Raw genomic sequence first — 14,048 nt, 5'->3', positions numbered from 1 at the left:
CGATATGGTGGATATGGCGGGCCACGAAGGACACACCCGACCCATCCTTCAAATTCGGGGAAAAGGAGGACGCGTTTGTCGGCTGCATTCAGAGGAGTCTTTGAATTTGGACAGCCTGCGTCACTGTGACGTAATCGGCCTACAAATGCGTCCTCAGGAGGTTGCAGCCCATGAATTTGGACAGCTTGTGTCTGGCTTTGCCGCTGCCGGCCGTAGTTTCTGTGCTGTTTTTCTCGGCCTTTCTTCTTTTGCTTTTTGTCACTAATGTGTTGGCTGCCCTTGTCTGTGATCGCCTGATGCTGTCATCCACCCGATCCTTTATGTTAAGTCAAGATGCCTCATCCTCCTGCGGTATTTTCCATCCTCCGCTGCCGACACCAGTGTCTGGATCTTCGTTAGGTGTCATCTGTGGAGCCTTTCTGGGTCCACGCAAATCACGGAGGAGGAGAGGAAGAGCAGGTGTCCAGGTAAAACTCAGACTGTTCTGGAAGCGGGGACTAGCTGTGCCTGGATCTATGAGGCGGCGCTACCTCAGGAGTGTTCATCCAGACTCTCCGGTTGTTTGGCCTTCCATCCCCGCGGTGAGTGGAATTTATGAGCGTCGCGGATCAAACTCTCTGTTTCTTCGTCCCCTAAATCGGGCCGCTTCTGTTAATGAGATGTCTTCTACTTCGCTGAGAGTGGCGCTTTTCAACGCTCGATCAATGACTAATAAAACGTTCCTGCTGAACGATTTTATTCTTTCCAAAAAAAACTGGACTTCTTATTTCTAACTGAAACCTGGCAGCGCGATTGTCACGGTCGGACGGCCCTTTCCGGACGACCCTGCTTGTGTTTATGTTTTCTGTATGTGTGTTTGCTTCTCCCTCCCTGGCCCTCGGGGTTGTTTACGGAAGTGTGCGCCGTGGGAGAGGCGTGTCCTGGCGACTGTCGTCATTGGGAGTCCCTCTTCACTGTTGCCGGCCCACCTGCAGCTGATTACCTGACCAGTGGTTGGTAATCATTCCTCCAGGCTAGAAAGGGGTATTTAACCTGGACTCGCGGCGACAGTCGACGTGGGATTATTACTCCGAACTGGTATAGTCTGTGCGAGCAGTGTGAGTGTGTTATTCGGCTAGCGTGTGGCTAACGCTGGATTTTCCTTCTTCCTCCAGGAGGGGCGAGCGGAGAAGCGAGTTGGGGAGCACACACACTAAGGGAGTTACTACACGGAACGCACTGGGAGCAAGGGACGAGCACGATTGGAAAATTGCACTTTTGAATGGATTGTTGGACTTGTCTGTTTCACTGTAAATAAACGCACTGTGTTTCTGTGAGCAAGAACCGCGCCTGGGTCCCTCTTTTCCGTGACAGAATAATCCCACCACCGTGGACCCAGCGGATTCTGCTTCACGCCAGCTGTCTATCCAAGCGGAGGTTTTGGAGCGACACGAGGAAATGCTGAAGCACGTTTCAAAGGAACAAACCGCGCTTCTGCAAGCCATGACAGAGCTTAAAGGTATGTTGATTTCCTCACCTAATACGGCTCCAACGCAGCCCGCCCCTTCGCTGGAAGCCGCGGCAGCCTGTCCGCTTCCTCCTTCACCTCCACCGCGGCAGCGAGAGTACTCACTCCCCGCACCTGAAAAATTTGACGGCGAGTTGGGGAGGAGCCGGGGTTTTTTGACGCAATGCTCTCTTGTGTTTAGACAGCAACCTTGTGCCTTTGCCTCTGATTCTGCTAAAATCGCTTATTTGGTGCAACTTATGACTGGGCGGGCGCTTCAATGGGCTCAGGCAGTTTTAAATACCCAGCCCTCTGTGTCATATGACGTCTTTCTCAGCAAGTTTCGCTGTGTGTTTGATAAAGGCGCTAGCTCGGATGCTGCAGGTCATCGCATGTTTTCTCTGAAGCAAGGTAGGAGGAGTGTTGCTGACTTTTCCGTGGAGTTCTGGATCCTGGCGGAGGAGTCGGGCTGGGAGGAGAAAGCACTGCGTGGAGCCTTCCTCAACAGCCTTAATGAGAATATTAAGCGTGAGTTAGCAACCAAGGAACTGCCTAAAGCTTTGTCTGCTCTAATCAATATGTGTATTGACTTAGACGACCACATGCGGGAGTTCGGCAGAAGAGCCGGGGATGGTCGGCGGCCTGCTGGGGGCACGGGTACATCTAGGGACCTTCCTACTCTGATGTGGAGAAGTGAGGAGGAGGAGCAACACGGGGATGAAGAGCAACCCATGCAGCTCGGCGGAGCCAAGCTTTCCTCCTCTAGACTGGGGCGCAAACAACGGACTGGTGAGTGCTTTCTTTGTGGAAAAAGAGGACATTTTGTTGACTCCTGCCCAGACCGAGTAAAAGAGTCGGCCCGTCAGTAATTGTGGGGATACTGGCGGGCGCCACAACAAAAGTGTTCCCTTACCTCAGCTGCCCTGCTAAATTAATGTCTCACTCCCTCACTCACTCCTGCTGCGCACTCATTGACTCTGGTTCTGAACAAAATTTCCTAGACGAAGAGTTAGCCAACATCTTAGGCCTGCCCCTACTTCCCCTTCCAGAGGTCCTGAAGGTCTCAGCCTTAAATGGCGGCCATCTAGCCTCCGTCACACATCGCACTCAGGAGGTTACACTCATTATTTCGGGAAATCACTCTGAGAAGATCAGTTTGTTGGTATTCAAAGCCCCCCACACCCCACTGGTACTGGGATTTCCTTGGCTCCAACATCACAACCCCCAAATCGACTGGAGCACGCGGTGTCATGAACAATGTTTACTTGCCGCTGTCCCGGACAATCCTGGGACCGCCTCTGCGAAAAGCTCCTCACCCCCCGACCTTTCCTTGGTGCCCGCCGACTACCACGACCTCGGCCAGGTATTCAGCAAAAATAAGGCGTTGTCTTTGCCTCCACATCGGCCTTACGACTGTGGAATCTACCTACTCCCAGGCGCTCCCCTGCCAGCAAGTCGGCTCTACAGTCTGTCTAAACCGGAACGCGAGACCATGGAATGCTACATAACGGAGTCTCTGGTCACAGGTATTATTCGCCCATCTACTTCGCCTTTAGCAGCAGGATTCTTCTTTGTAAAGAAGAAAGATAAGAGCCTGCGTCCCTGCATTGACTTTCGAGGGCTGAACAAGATCACTGTTAGGAATAAATATCCACTCCCCCTGCTGGCCTCGGCATTCGAACTATTACATGGGGCAGTCCTGTTCACCAAACTGGATCTTCGGAGTGCCTATCATCTGGTTCGCATCCGCAAGGGTGACGAGTGGAAGACGGCTTTCAACACCCACCTGGGGCACTTCGAATACTTAGTGATGCCCTTCGGTCTCACTAACGCCCCCGCGGTCTTCCAGGCCCTGATTAATGATGTGCTCAGGGACTTTATTAACCATTTTGTCTTCGTGTATCTGGATGACATTCTGATTTTTTCCAGGTCGCAGACTGAGCACATCAACCATGTACGTCTGGTTCTACGGCGCCTATTGGAGAACCGCCTTTTTGTGAAAGCGGAGAAATGTGAGTTCCATGTGGAAACTGTTTCTTTTCTGGGTTTCATTGTGGAACAGGGGCGTTTGCGAGCTGACCCGGCCAAAGTCAAAGCCGTAGTGGAATGGCCTATTCCCAAGACCCGCAAGGAGGTGCAGAGGTTCCTGGGCTTCGCCAATTTCTACCGCCGCTTTATCAGGGATTTCAGCAAGGTAGCCCTTCCTCTAACCAACCTAACTTCTCCTAAGTTGTCTTTCCAGTGGTCCTCCGCAGCCCAGCAAGCGTTTGATCGGCTCAAGCACCTGTTTTCCTCGGCTCCGGTCCTCGTCCAGGCGGACCTCGGCCGGCCTTTCGTCGTCGAGGTGGACGCGTCCGATTCGGGCGTGGGGGCGGTTCTCTCCCAACGGATCGACGGCAAGTTTAATCCCTGTGCGTTCTTCTCCCGCAGGTTGTCTCAGGCCGAGAGAAATTACGATGTGGGCGACCGGGAGTTGCTCGCCATCAAGTGGGCCCTCGAGGAATGGCGACATTGGCTGGAGGGCACTGAGCAGCCTTTCGTGGTGTGGACGGACCACAAAAATCTGGCGTATCTCCAGGCAGCCAAGCGCCTCAACGCCCGACAAGCCAGGTGGGCCTTATTTTTTACTCGTTTTCACTTCTCCATTACTTACAGGCCCGGTTCTAGGAACACTAAGCCAGACGCGTTGTCGCACCAGTTCGCACCCGTGACCGATGAGGACGAGAAGGAAAAACCCATCCTGCCCCCCACCTGCATTGTGGGTGCACTAACATGGGAGATTGAAAAGGTGGTCAGGGACGCCCAGCGACAGGAGCCCGACCCTGGCACGGGTCCGAAAGGGACGCTTTATGTTCCGGCCGCAGCGCGTAGTCAGGTCATTCACTGGGCACATACTGCCAAGTTTTCGTGCCACCCAGGTAAAAATCGCACTGTCTCCTTTCTACGACGTTTGTTTTGGTGGCCCTCTCTTGTTCTCGATGTCCAGAACTATGTTGCGGCATGCCCGGTGTGCGCACGGAACAAAACCTCCAACTCACCTGCTTCTGGCCTCCTGCGACCGTTACCCACTCCAAAACGCCCGTGGTCGCACATCGCCCTGGACTTCGTCACCGGCTTGCCTCCCTCTGCAGGTAACACCTCCATTCTAACCATTATTGACCGTTTTTCCAAGGCCGCCCACTTCATTGCTCTGCCCAAGCTCCCTTCTGCCTTGGAGACGGCCCAGTTACTGACGCAGCATGTGTTTCGGCTCCACGGCATACCCCAGGACATTGTTTCCGACCGTGGCCCTCAGTTCACCTCGCGGGTTTGGAAGGAGTTCTGTGCAGAATTGGGAGCTCAGGTCAGTTTGTCCTCCGGGTTCCACCCCCAAACTAATGGTCAGACCGAAAGGGCCAATCAAGAGCTGGAGGCCATGTTGCGTTGCGTCGCATCATCGAACCAAGCGACCTGGAGCGAGCAGTTGGCCTGGGTGGAGTATGCCCACAACGCAAGCACGTCATCAGCGACTGGACTCTCGCCCTTCGAGGCGTCGCTGGGGCATCAACCCCCTCTCCTCTCCATCTCTGAGGGAGAGCTGGCGGTTCCCTCGGTCCAGCACCATCTTAGGCGCTGTCGTCGGGACTGGCGGGCCAGGCGCGCAGCACTCCTGAGAACGGCCGAGCGGAACAAGGCATTGGCGGATCGCCGTCGCACTCCTGCTCCGGATTAACAGGTCGGCCAGCGGGTGTGGCTCTCCAGCAAGCACATCCCTCTTCGGACTGAGTCCAAGAAACTGGCCCCTCGGTCTCTTGGCCCCTTTGCCATCCAGGAGGTCCTGAACCCGGTGACGGTCCGGCTGGCCCTTCCGCCTGCTATGAAGGTACATAACGTCTTCCATGTTTCTCAGGTTAGGCCCGTCCGGACCAGCCCTTTGTGCCCGCCCCCTGGGCCCCCACCACCCGCCCAGATTATCGACGGCGCCCCGGCGTATTCCATTGCTCGCGTAATGGATGCCCGGCGCCGCGGTAGGGGCTTTCAGTTTTTGGTGGATTGGGAGGGGTACGGTCCGGAAGAACGTTCTTGGGTGCCGCGGTCTGCCATTCTCGATCATCGCATGGTGAGGGAATTCCGCCGCCGGCATCCGGACAAGTTTGCCAGGTCGCCCGGAGGCTCCCGTTAGAAGGGGGGTACTGTCACGGTCGGACGGCCCTTTCCGGACGACCCTGCTTGTGTTTATGTTTTCTGTATGTGTGTTTGCTTCTCCCTCCCTGGCCCTCGGGGTTGTTTACGGAAGTGTGCGCCGTGGGAGAGGCGTGTCCTGGCGACTGTCGTCATTGGGAGTCCCTCTTCGCTGTTGCCGGCCCACCTGCAGCTGATTACCTGACCAGTGGTTGGTAATCATTCCTCCAGGCTAGAAAGGGGTATTTAACCTGGACTCGCGGCGACAGTCGACGTGGGATTATTACTCCGAACTGGTATAGTCTGTGCGAGCAGTGTGAGTGTGTTATTCGGCTAGCGTGTGGCTAACGCTGGATTTTCCTTCTTCCTCCAGGAGGGGCGAGCGGAGAAGCGAGTTGGGGAGCACACACACTAAGGGAGTTACTACACGGAACGCACTGGGAGCAAGGGACGAGCACGATTGGAAAATTGAACTTTTGAATGGATTGTTGGACTTGTCTGTTTCACTGTAAATAAACGCACTGTGTTTCTGTGAGCAAGAACTGCGCCTGGGTCCCTCTTTTCCGTGACAGCGATGGTGACTATTCATCCTTCATCGAACTTTGCCCGAGTGGGTACTCCTTCATCAGCCGGCCTCGGACGTCGGGTCGAGGAGGTGGTGTCGCTGTGCTGTTTGGAAGCTGGTTTTACTGTCGCTCAGTAATGGTCAGATACGTTTCATAGTTTGAACTACAGCTGGTTAGAATTGGAAATAAAGATCCGTTTTACTGCGCTGTAATGTATCGTCCACCTGGCCTAAACAGCATGTTTTTAAAGGAGTTCAGTGACTTTTTATCCTCGACTTTGAAGCTGTCCAGACTGGTTATAGTCGGGGATTTTAATATACACGTTGATGATGACTCTGACCTCTTTGCCAGAGGTTTCCTTAGCGTCATGGATTCTTTTCATTTTACTCAGCATGTGTCTGGTCCCACACACACCCAAGGACACACACTGGACCTTGTTTTTACTTTAGGTTTAAACATTGATTTTTTTTGTACTGAGGACATTTTTATTTCAGACCATCGCTGTATTCTTTTCATCTGTCCCTCTCTCCTATTCGACATGTGGTTAGCTCTCGCATCTTAAATTTAACTGCTGTTAAATTTTCCGATGCTTTTAATTTAGTTTTATCTCCTTATAACAATGTTCATCTGTTAAGAAATCTTTTTAATAATCATTGTCTTTGTATTTTAGACAATGTTTGTCCTGTCAAAACTAGACTAGCTCCGGTAAATGACAGCATTCGCTTCTTAAAGCGTTGCTGCCGTAAGGTTGAGCGTTTATGGAGGAAAACGCGTTTGCATGTCCATCTCCTTCATCTAAAGGACCTTTTAGTCTCTTTTAACACTTCAGTTCGAGATGCGAGGGCGGCCTATTTCTCAGATTTAGTGTCTAAGAGCAGAGGTAACCCCAAGGCACTATTCGACACCATTAGTGATATTGTTGCTCCTGCTCCACTTGCTGTCCCAATTTCATCAAATGAAGATTGTGAAAAATGTCTTTCTTTCTTCGTTGAAAAAGTGAGGAACAGTTTCTCTCCTTCTGTGTCTCTCTTGTCTGCTCCAACTCAAGCTAGGCCTGTAATTTTAGAAAGATTTTTACCTGTGTCCTTACCAGAGCTGGTCAAGTTAGTTAATTCGATGAAAGCGTCCTCCTGCTCTCTTGATATTTTACCTGGATCTGTGTTTAAAAATGTCCTTCAGTCTATCGGTCCGTGTGTTTACAATTATCAATACCTCACTGGTTTCTGGTCAGGTCCCTGTTTATTGTAAGAATGCTGTCATTCACCCACTGTTAAAAAAAACCTAAGCTTGATGCTTGTCTTCTCAGTAGCTACAGACCGATTTCAAAATTACCGTTCATTGCTAAGATTTTAGAAAAGGTTGTTGCTAAGCAGCTTATAGCTGTTCTGGATGAAAACAGCATTCTGGATAAATTCCAACCTGGTTTTTGTAGAGCTCACTCTGCTGAAACTGCACTCCTTAGAGTCTCCATTTTGATGAGATGTGATGCAGGCGAATGCTCCGTACTGTTGATGTTGGACCTGCGTTACAGAAAAACACTGAAATATACACTACAATGGGAAAGTACAAGAGGAAAAAAAGAGACCTCTGCTCATGCTGGGCTCCTGGGAGGACAGCATGAGAACAGGAAACAACAAAACTCCTCTGCACAGAAAGCACATAAATGTCCACAGCACAACATTATGGAGCACGTGACCAGCCACAGGGTCGGGTGGGGGGTGAGGAGTAAGCCAAAGCAAACACAGCAGCCATCCTGCCCTGCGCTATTATTCCAGCACGGGCTCAGACCCGCCGTGTTCCCAGGAGGGAACAAGCATCGAAGGCGTTTGGAAAGGGAGGGGGATGAGTGCGTATCAGTGTATGTGTGTGTGTGTGCGTGTCCAGAGTTCAGCTGAGACAGTGTCCTTCGCCCTGCCAGGCTAAGTAAACAGTCTTCCAGCCAACCCAGGTGGCCTTGCATGGAATGGGAAGAACAGACTAAACACAGTCGTTATCAGGGTGTTGTTGTTCAGCTCCAGCCTTGAGACCGCAGCTGGCGCCGAGAGGGTCTCCGCATGAAGTGATGGTGCTTTTTACTTTAGTGCGAACAACTCATATGAATTTCAAAGCTGTTCTACAGTCCAACACTGGTCTCTCAATCTCCCGTTGGAGAGCCGCGAGGTTCTCCATGATGTTATCAAACTTACGCTCCGTGATGTTGTCGTTCTTGTGCTCAAAGAGACGATTCTGAGAACTCACGACCGCAGTGAGCTGCTCCAAGATGTGATCCAGAGATCTTATTCTGAGTGTTCACGGCAGCCGTAAGCCTCTCCAAGATCTCATCTGTGCTGCACTCAATGAGCCCATTCAGCCAATTCAGCCACTCCTCCACCAGCTACACCTCCACCACAATCGTCACTGCTGCCCGCAGCACAGCCCTTATCCCCGCTACCCATAGCTCCGTCTTCAGTGTCCCCTCTCCCTGTAGCTCAGCCATTGGCTCTGTCATCAGCAGCTACATTTGCACCTGAACCATTAGCTCAGTGGCCGCTAGCTCAGTCATCTACTCAACCACCAGCTCCACTTTCTCCCCAACTGTCATTACTACCTCTAGCTCAGTTTCCTGTGCAGTCATCTACTCCACCACCTACTCTACTCTCACCACAACCGTTACAACAGCCGCCAGTTCAGTCTTCAGTTCAATCCCCTAGTCTGCACACTCACCCACCTGGTCGGCTACACATTCTGCCAGGGGTCCCAATACCCTCTGGCCCTGCATCTGCTCCTGCTGGAAGCTCGGGTGAGCCCGGCCAACACCTGTGGCTCCCACGCCATCGCCTATGGTTTCTCCAGCCTCCGTGTCTTCATCTGCCTCGCCTGGTCCTGCAGTTGTTACACCGCCGTCCAAGGTACATCCAGCACCTCAGCATCGTCCACTTTCTGGGCCTCCAGCCGGACGTCATCGCCGTCGTGGGCGGCCTCCGGACCAGCACTGTCGCCGCCGTTGCCGTCCGCACGGTCGGCCCCCAGAACTGTTTCCATGCCGCTGCCGTTGCCGCTGCCTTCCGCGCGGCCGGCCCCCTGAACAGCTCTGTCGTCGTCGTTGCCGTATAGTCTAGTGTCTTAGTTTGGCTTTCTTGTATTCTGTTTAGTTTTCTCAGTATTTGGTAGCCGCCCTCTATGTCTCTTTGTTGTTGTTCTCTGTGTTTCTTAGTTGCTCTGTCTCCCCTAGTCAAGTTCGCGTCTCTGTGTTATACTTCCTGTTTTACTTTGAAGGTCTGTGTCTTATGTGAATGTGTCCTGCTTTGCTTCCTTGTCTCGTCAGTTCTGATTTCTCCCAGCTGTGCCCTCCTTCTGTGTCTCATTCCCCTCGTTACTTCCCAGTGTATTTAAACCCCGTGTTTCTCTGAGTCAGTGTCGCGTCGTCCCTCATGCTGTGTGGATCTCCCTGTGTTGTCATGGTCCTGGGTCAAGCGACCCAGTGTTTGAGTTTATGTATCTTTTGTATTTATTTTGTGCCTTAGCTTAGTGCACCTAGTTAATTTCTAGATTACTGTGTAGTCCTGTTTCTTAGTTATGTCATCTCCCCTGTACTAAGTCTCCCTGGTTCATGTGTCATGTCTGTGTGGTTATGTTTGGTTCCTTGTCTAGTCTGTCTGTGACATGTGTCTCCCAGTGAGTTTAGTTTGTGATTTAGCAGTTTAGTTTAGTTTGCTTTTGAATGACTTTCCCCTGCCAGCAAATTACGCTGAGTCTCTCAATGCAATTTCAATTGTATTTACAAATGCATGAAAGCTGGAGCAGCAACGGGACAATTATAAACGTCACGGCTCCCCGAACCTCAGTAAGATGCCAGCCGAGGGAGCTAACAGTAGTGATCATCACGGCCGTGTACATTCCACCGGACGCCAACATAACCACGGCGCTCTCTATCCTGCTGAACACCATTAACAAACAGCGGCGGGCCCACCCGGACGGTGTTCACATAATTGCAGGTGACTTTAATAAGGCCCACATAAAGACTGTGCTCACAAAGTTCTATCAGCATGTCAAATGTCCCACCAGAGGAGAGAACACTCTAGATCAGGGGTCTCAAACTCCAGGCTTCAAGAGCCGGTGTCCTGCAGGTTTTAGATCTCACCCTGGGTCAGCACACCTGAATCAAATGATTAGTTCATTACCAGGCCTCTGGAGAACTTCAAGACATGTTGAGGAGGTCATTTAGCCGTTTAAATCAGCTGTGTTGGATCAAGGACACATCTAAAGCCTGCAGGACACCGGCCCTCCAGGCCTGGAGTTCGAGACCCCTGCTCTAGATCATGTTTACTCCAACATTAAGCATGCATATGGAGCCATACCCCTCCCACACCTCGGTCAGTCTGACCACCTCTCCTTCCTGCTCTCCCCAGCCTACACCCCCCTCAGACGCAGTGCAGGCCCACCACAAAGACTGTTACAACCTGGCCTGAAAATGCTCACCAAGTTCCTGGAAGTTCACATCTCAGACGACCTCACCTGGATGACTAACACCACCTCCATCACCAAAAAGGCCCAGCAGCGCCTAAACTTCCTGAGACGCCTGAAGCGGGCCAACCTCCCTCCTCCCATCTGGCAGACGCTATCGCAGCATTGGAGTCCGATCCTCCAGACTGCGAGATAGCTTTTACCACAAGCCATCAGACTCCTGCGAATACAAGACATCATCAACCACAGAGGCTGTGAAAACAGAAAACCTGAGTGAGCAGCCGGCAGAGGAAGTAAACAGCTTCTTCACCCGCTTTGAAACACCACAACAGCAGCGCTCATCTGCCTCAGCCCTGCTCCCATCCTCATCCTCACCTTCCTGCACCGCTCCACTCACTGTAACAGAGCACGAGGTCAGACGTGTGCTCCTAGCAGTGAACCCCAGGAAGGCGGCCGGTCCAGACGGAGTACCTGGCAAGGTACTAAGAGGGTGTGGCCACCAGCTCACCCTCATCTCCACCAGACTCTTCAACCTCTCACTGGATGACGCAGCCATCCCATCCTGTCTAAAATCAGCCACAATCATCCCAGTGCCGAAGACGTCTCCCATCACCAGCCTGAACGATTATCGCCCTGTGGCCCTCACACCGGTAATCATGAAATGCTTCGAGAGACTAGTCCTTCAGCACATCAAGGATTACCTCCGCCCAGAATTCGACCCGCACCAGTTTGCATACCACGCAAACAGATCCACAGAAGACGCCATCGCCCTCCACTCTGTGCTGAGTCACCTAGAGCAGCGGCAGAGCTACGTCCGAATGCTGTTTGTAGACTACAGCTCAGCCTTCAATGATCCGGACATCCTCATCATCAAACTGGTCACTCTCGGCCTCCCTCCTCTCACATGTGCCTGGATAAAGGACTTTCTCACAAACCGGCCCCAGACTGTGAGGCTCCGCCCTCATCTCTCCTCCACTCGCACACTGAGCACCGGCTCCCCACAGGGCTGTGTGCTGAGCCCCCTCCTGTATTCCCTCTACTCCCCACGACTGCAGTTCGACCCACAACAACAATCTCATCATCAAGTTTGCTGATGACACCACGGACTCATCTCAGAGGGAGACGAGGCAGCCTACAGAGAGGAAGTCCTGAAGCTGGAGGCCTGGCACTGAACACCAAGAGAACCAAAGAGGTCATTGTGGACTTCAGGAGGCACAGCACTGACTTAGCCCCCCTTTACATCTTACTTTACTTTACTTTATTGATTTATATTGCGCTCTTCACAGGATAAAAACCACAAAGTGCTTCACAATAATAATAAAGAGATAAACATAAAACAGTACAATCCAACATACAGCACAAATCTAATTAAAAGCTAGTCTAAATAAGTGAGTCTTAAGATGCTGTTTAAAAGAATAAATACAATCTAGGCAACGTAGAAATGGAGCGAGAGAATTCCAACACCGGGGGGCGCCGCTCTAACCGATCTATCACCTCTGGTTTCAAAATGTGTTGGGGGAACTACCAACAGCCTTTGATGAGATGATCTCAGGCTGCGAGAGGGAGCGTGAGAGACATTTCATTTTTGTTTCTATATAAACAATTTCACTGAAACTGCGGCGGCTGAATCATTCGCTGTAAACGAGCTGAGACGGGTTGCACGGTTGCAGTAGATCTGATCTGCCTCCACTCACGATTTCAAAATCACGTTGGATCATAAGAAATGAGCCGCTTTCGTCAGCGCCTCATCACAATTCGCCGATGTCAGGATGTTATTGCGCCTGGAGCAGCACGCCAACTCGTTCAGCAGCTTGTAGTGTTAAATCACCTGAAACCAAATACAGAAGCTGCGGCTTCAAGCTGGTGTCAGATTGCACACGTGTGCTTTCATAACGTTATCTTTGTACTCAGCTACAAACCATTGTGCTCATTTAAGCTGTGAGCTGATAAACCACGGCATCAACACTGCACACGGTGCTTAAAACAAACACAACTGCTATGTGGTTTATATATGTTTATATACTGTATATAGAAAATAGCAGAACACAGAGCAGCCGATGAACAGATTGTGCACAGTGTGAAGGTCTGGGGTGACTTTTCGTTCCCTAAACTGAATCACTCCTGTAGGTGTATATTTATACATTCTTCTGCTTGTGTCGGTGATGGCCTGCAGTCAAAGATCCTGAGAAACAAACAGCCAACAACATTCGTGTTCCTATTGGAGTCATAAAGTCCTGTGGTTTACTTTCCAAGTGCGTGGGAGTGTTCGGAGGGATTCCCTGCCTGCACACAGGCCTCATATCTGGACAACAACACAGAACAGCGCTGTAGAATATGCTTTCCATGCTGCATGTGGGATCGCCTTTTGTCCACTCTCCCATTGTCCAGCCCTCTCCTGCTTCCTCCATCCACCCACCTGTTTACCTTTCATTATGCAAATACGACATTCGAGGTCTTCCCCAGGATTCCCGAACACAGAGAGCAGCGCGACATTTGAGGAACAAAGGAAGGGAATACACAGAAAGATGTTTCCTTTATTTTATTCTTCCAACGAGGGGAATTATCAACATGTCGACATGTTCTTCAACACCTGAAGTGTTCAGAAAACACCAGCACTTAGAGCAAATTCAAATCCACAACATTCGTTTTATATGAGAAGCTGAAATTCAGTTTTTGTAGGTTCAACTTTACAGATTCTTTATGTTAAATAAAAGGTAGTTACCTGTGTATAAACAAATCTCTGCTTTCAAGATCAGGCTCAAACTTTCCTTTTTGCTAAAGCATATAGTTAGTGCTGGACCAGGTGACCCTGGATCCTCCCTTAGTTAAGCTGCCATAGGTGTAGGCTGCCGGGGATTCCCATGATGCACTGGGTGCTTCTTCTTCACTCACTATGTGTTAATAGACCTCTCTGCATTGAATCGTACCTGTTGTTGATCTCTGGCTCTCGTCTTTGAGCCTGGTTCTGTCGGCGGTTTCTTCCTCCCCATATGATTGTTGGGGTTTCTCTGTGTTATTGTAGGGTCTTTACAATATAGTGCAGCTTGAGGAAAATTATTCTGACTCCTGCAATAGATAATTACTTCAGTTTATGAGTTTGTGCAGGACAACTGAGCTGAAATGTCAGGGAGAGTTGCTGTTGGAGTAATTCCAGGTGTGCTGTGGGGAAACCCAAAGAAAGGACTGATGTACAAACAGAGGGACTAATTCAGCATCAGGAGAATCAATGAAGCTAAAAGAAGGGGCTGTGCTGTGAGGAGTGTGGCTGTTACTGTTGTTCAGATTTGGTAAGCATCTTGGCCGTCTTGTACAAACGTGTGTTTATCCGTCTCCATGTAAACTGGAACCATACAAGCTTTGATTTAGTCATTCGTTGTTTCCTTTGCCTGAGG

At 50.9% G+C, this 14,048-nt stretch overlaps 1 protein-coding gene across 1 annotated transcript; it reads left to right on the top strand.

Moving 5' to 3' along the window:
* Positions 1-515: 515 nt before the first annotated feature.
* Positions 516-6,127, top strand: LOC146645953 (uncharacterized). Its single transcript, XM_085392624.1, has 4 exons — positions 516-581; positions 1,354-1,498; positions 1,898-2,275; positions 6,021-6,127. Exons 1-4 carry the CDS (start codon positions 516-518, stop codon positions 6,125-6,127), a joined length of 696 nt encoding a protein of 231 aa, XP_085248750.1.
* The last annotated feature ends 7,921 nt before the right edge of the window (positions 6,128-14,048 follow it).

Source organism: Rhamphochromis longiceps, linkage group LG20, assembly GCF_057381845.1.
Source record: "Rhamphochromis longiceps isolate RC_006_pf linkage group LG20, R_longiceps_female_GT1.1, whole genome shotgun sequence".
Taxonomy (NCBI): domain Eukaryota; kingdom Metazoa; phylum Chordata; class Actinopteri; order Cichliformes; family Cichlidae; genus Rhamphochromis; species Rhamphochromis longiceps.
The sequence above is the reverse complement of the archived record's forward strand: the minus strand, read 5'-3'. Positions and strand labels throughout refer to the sequence as shown.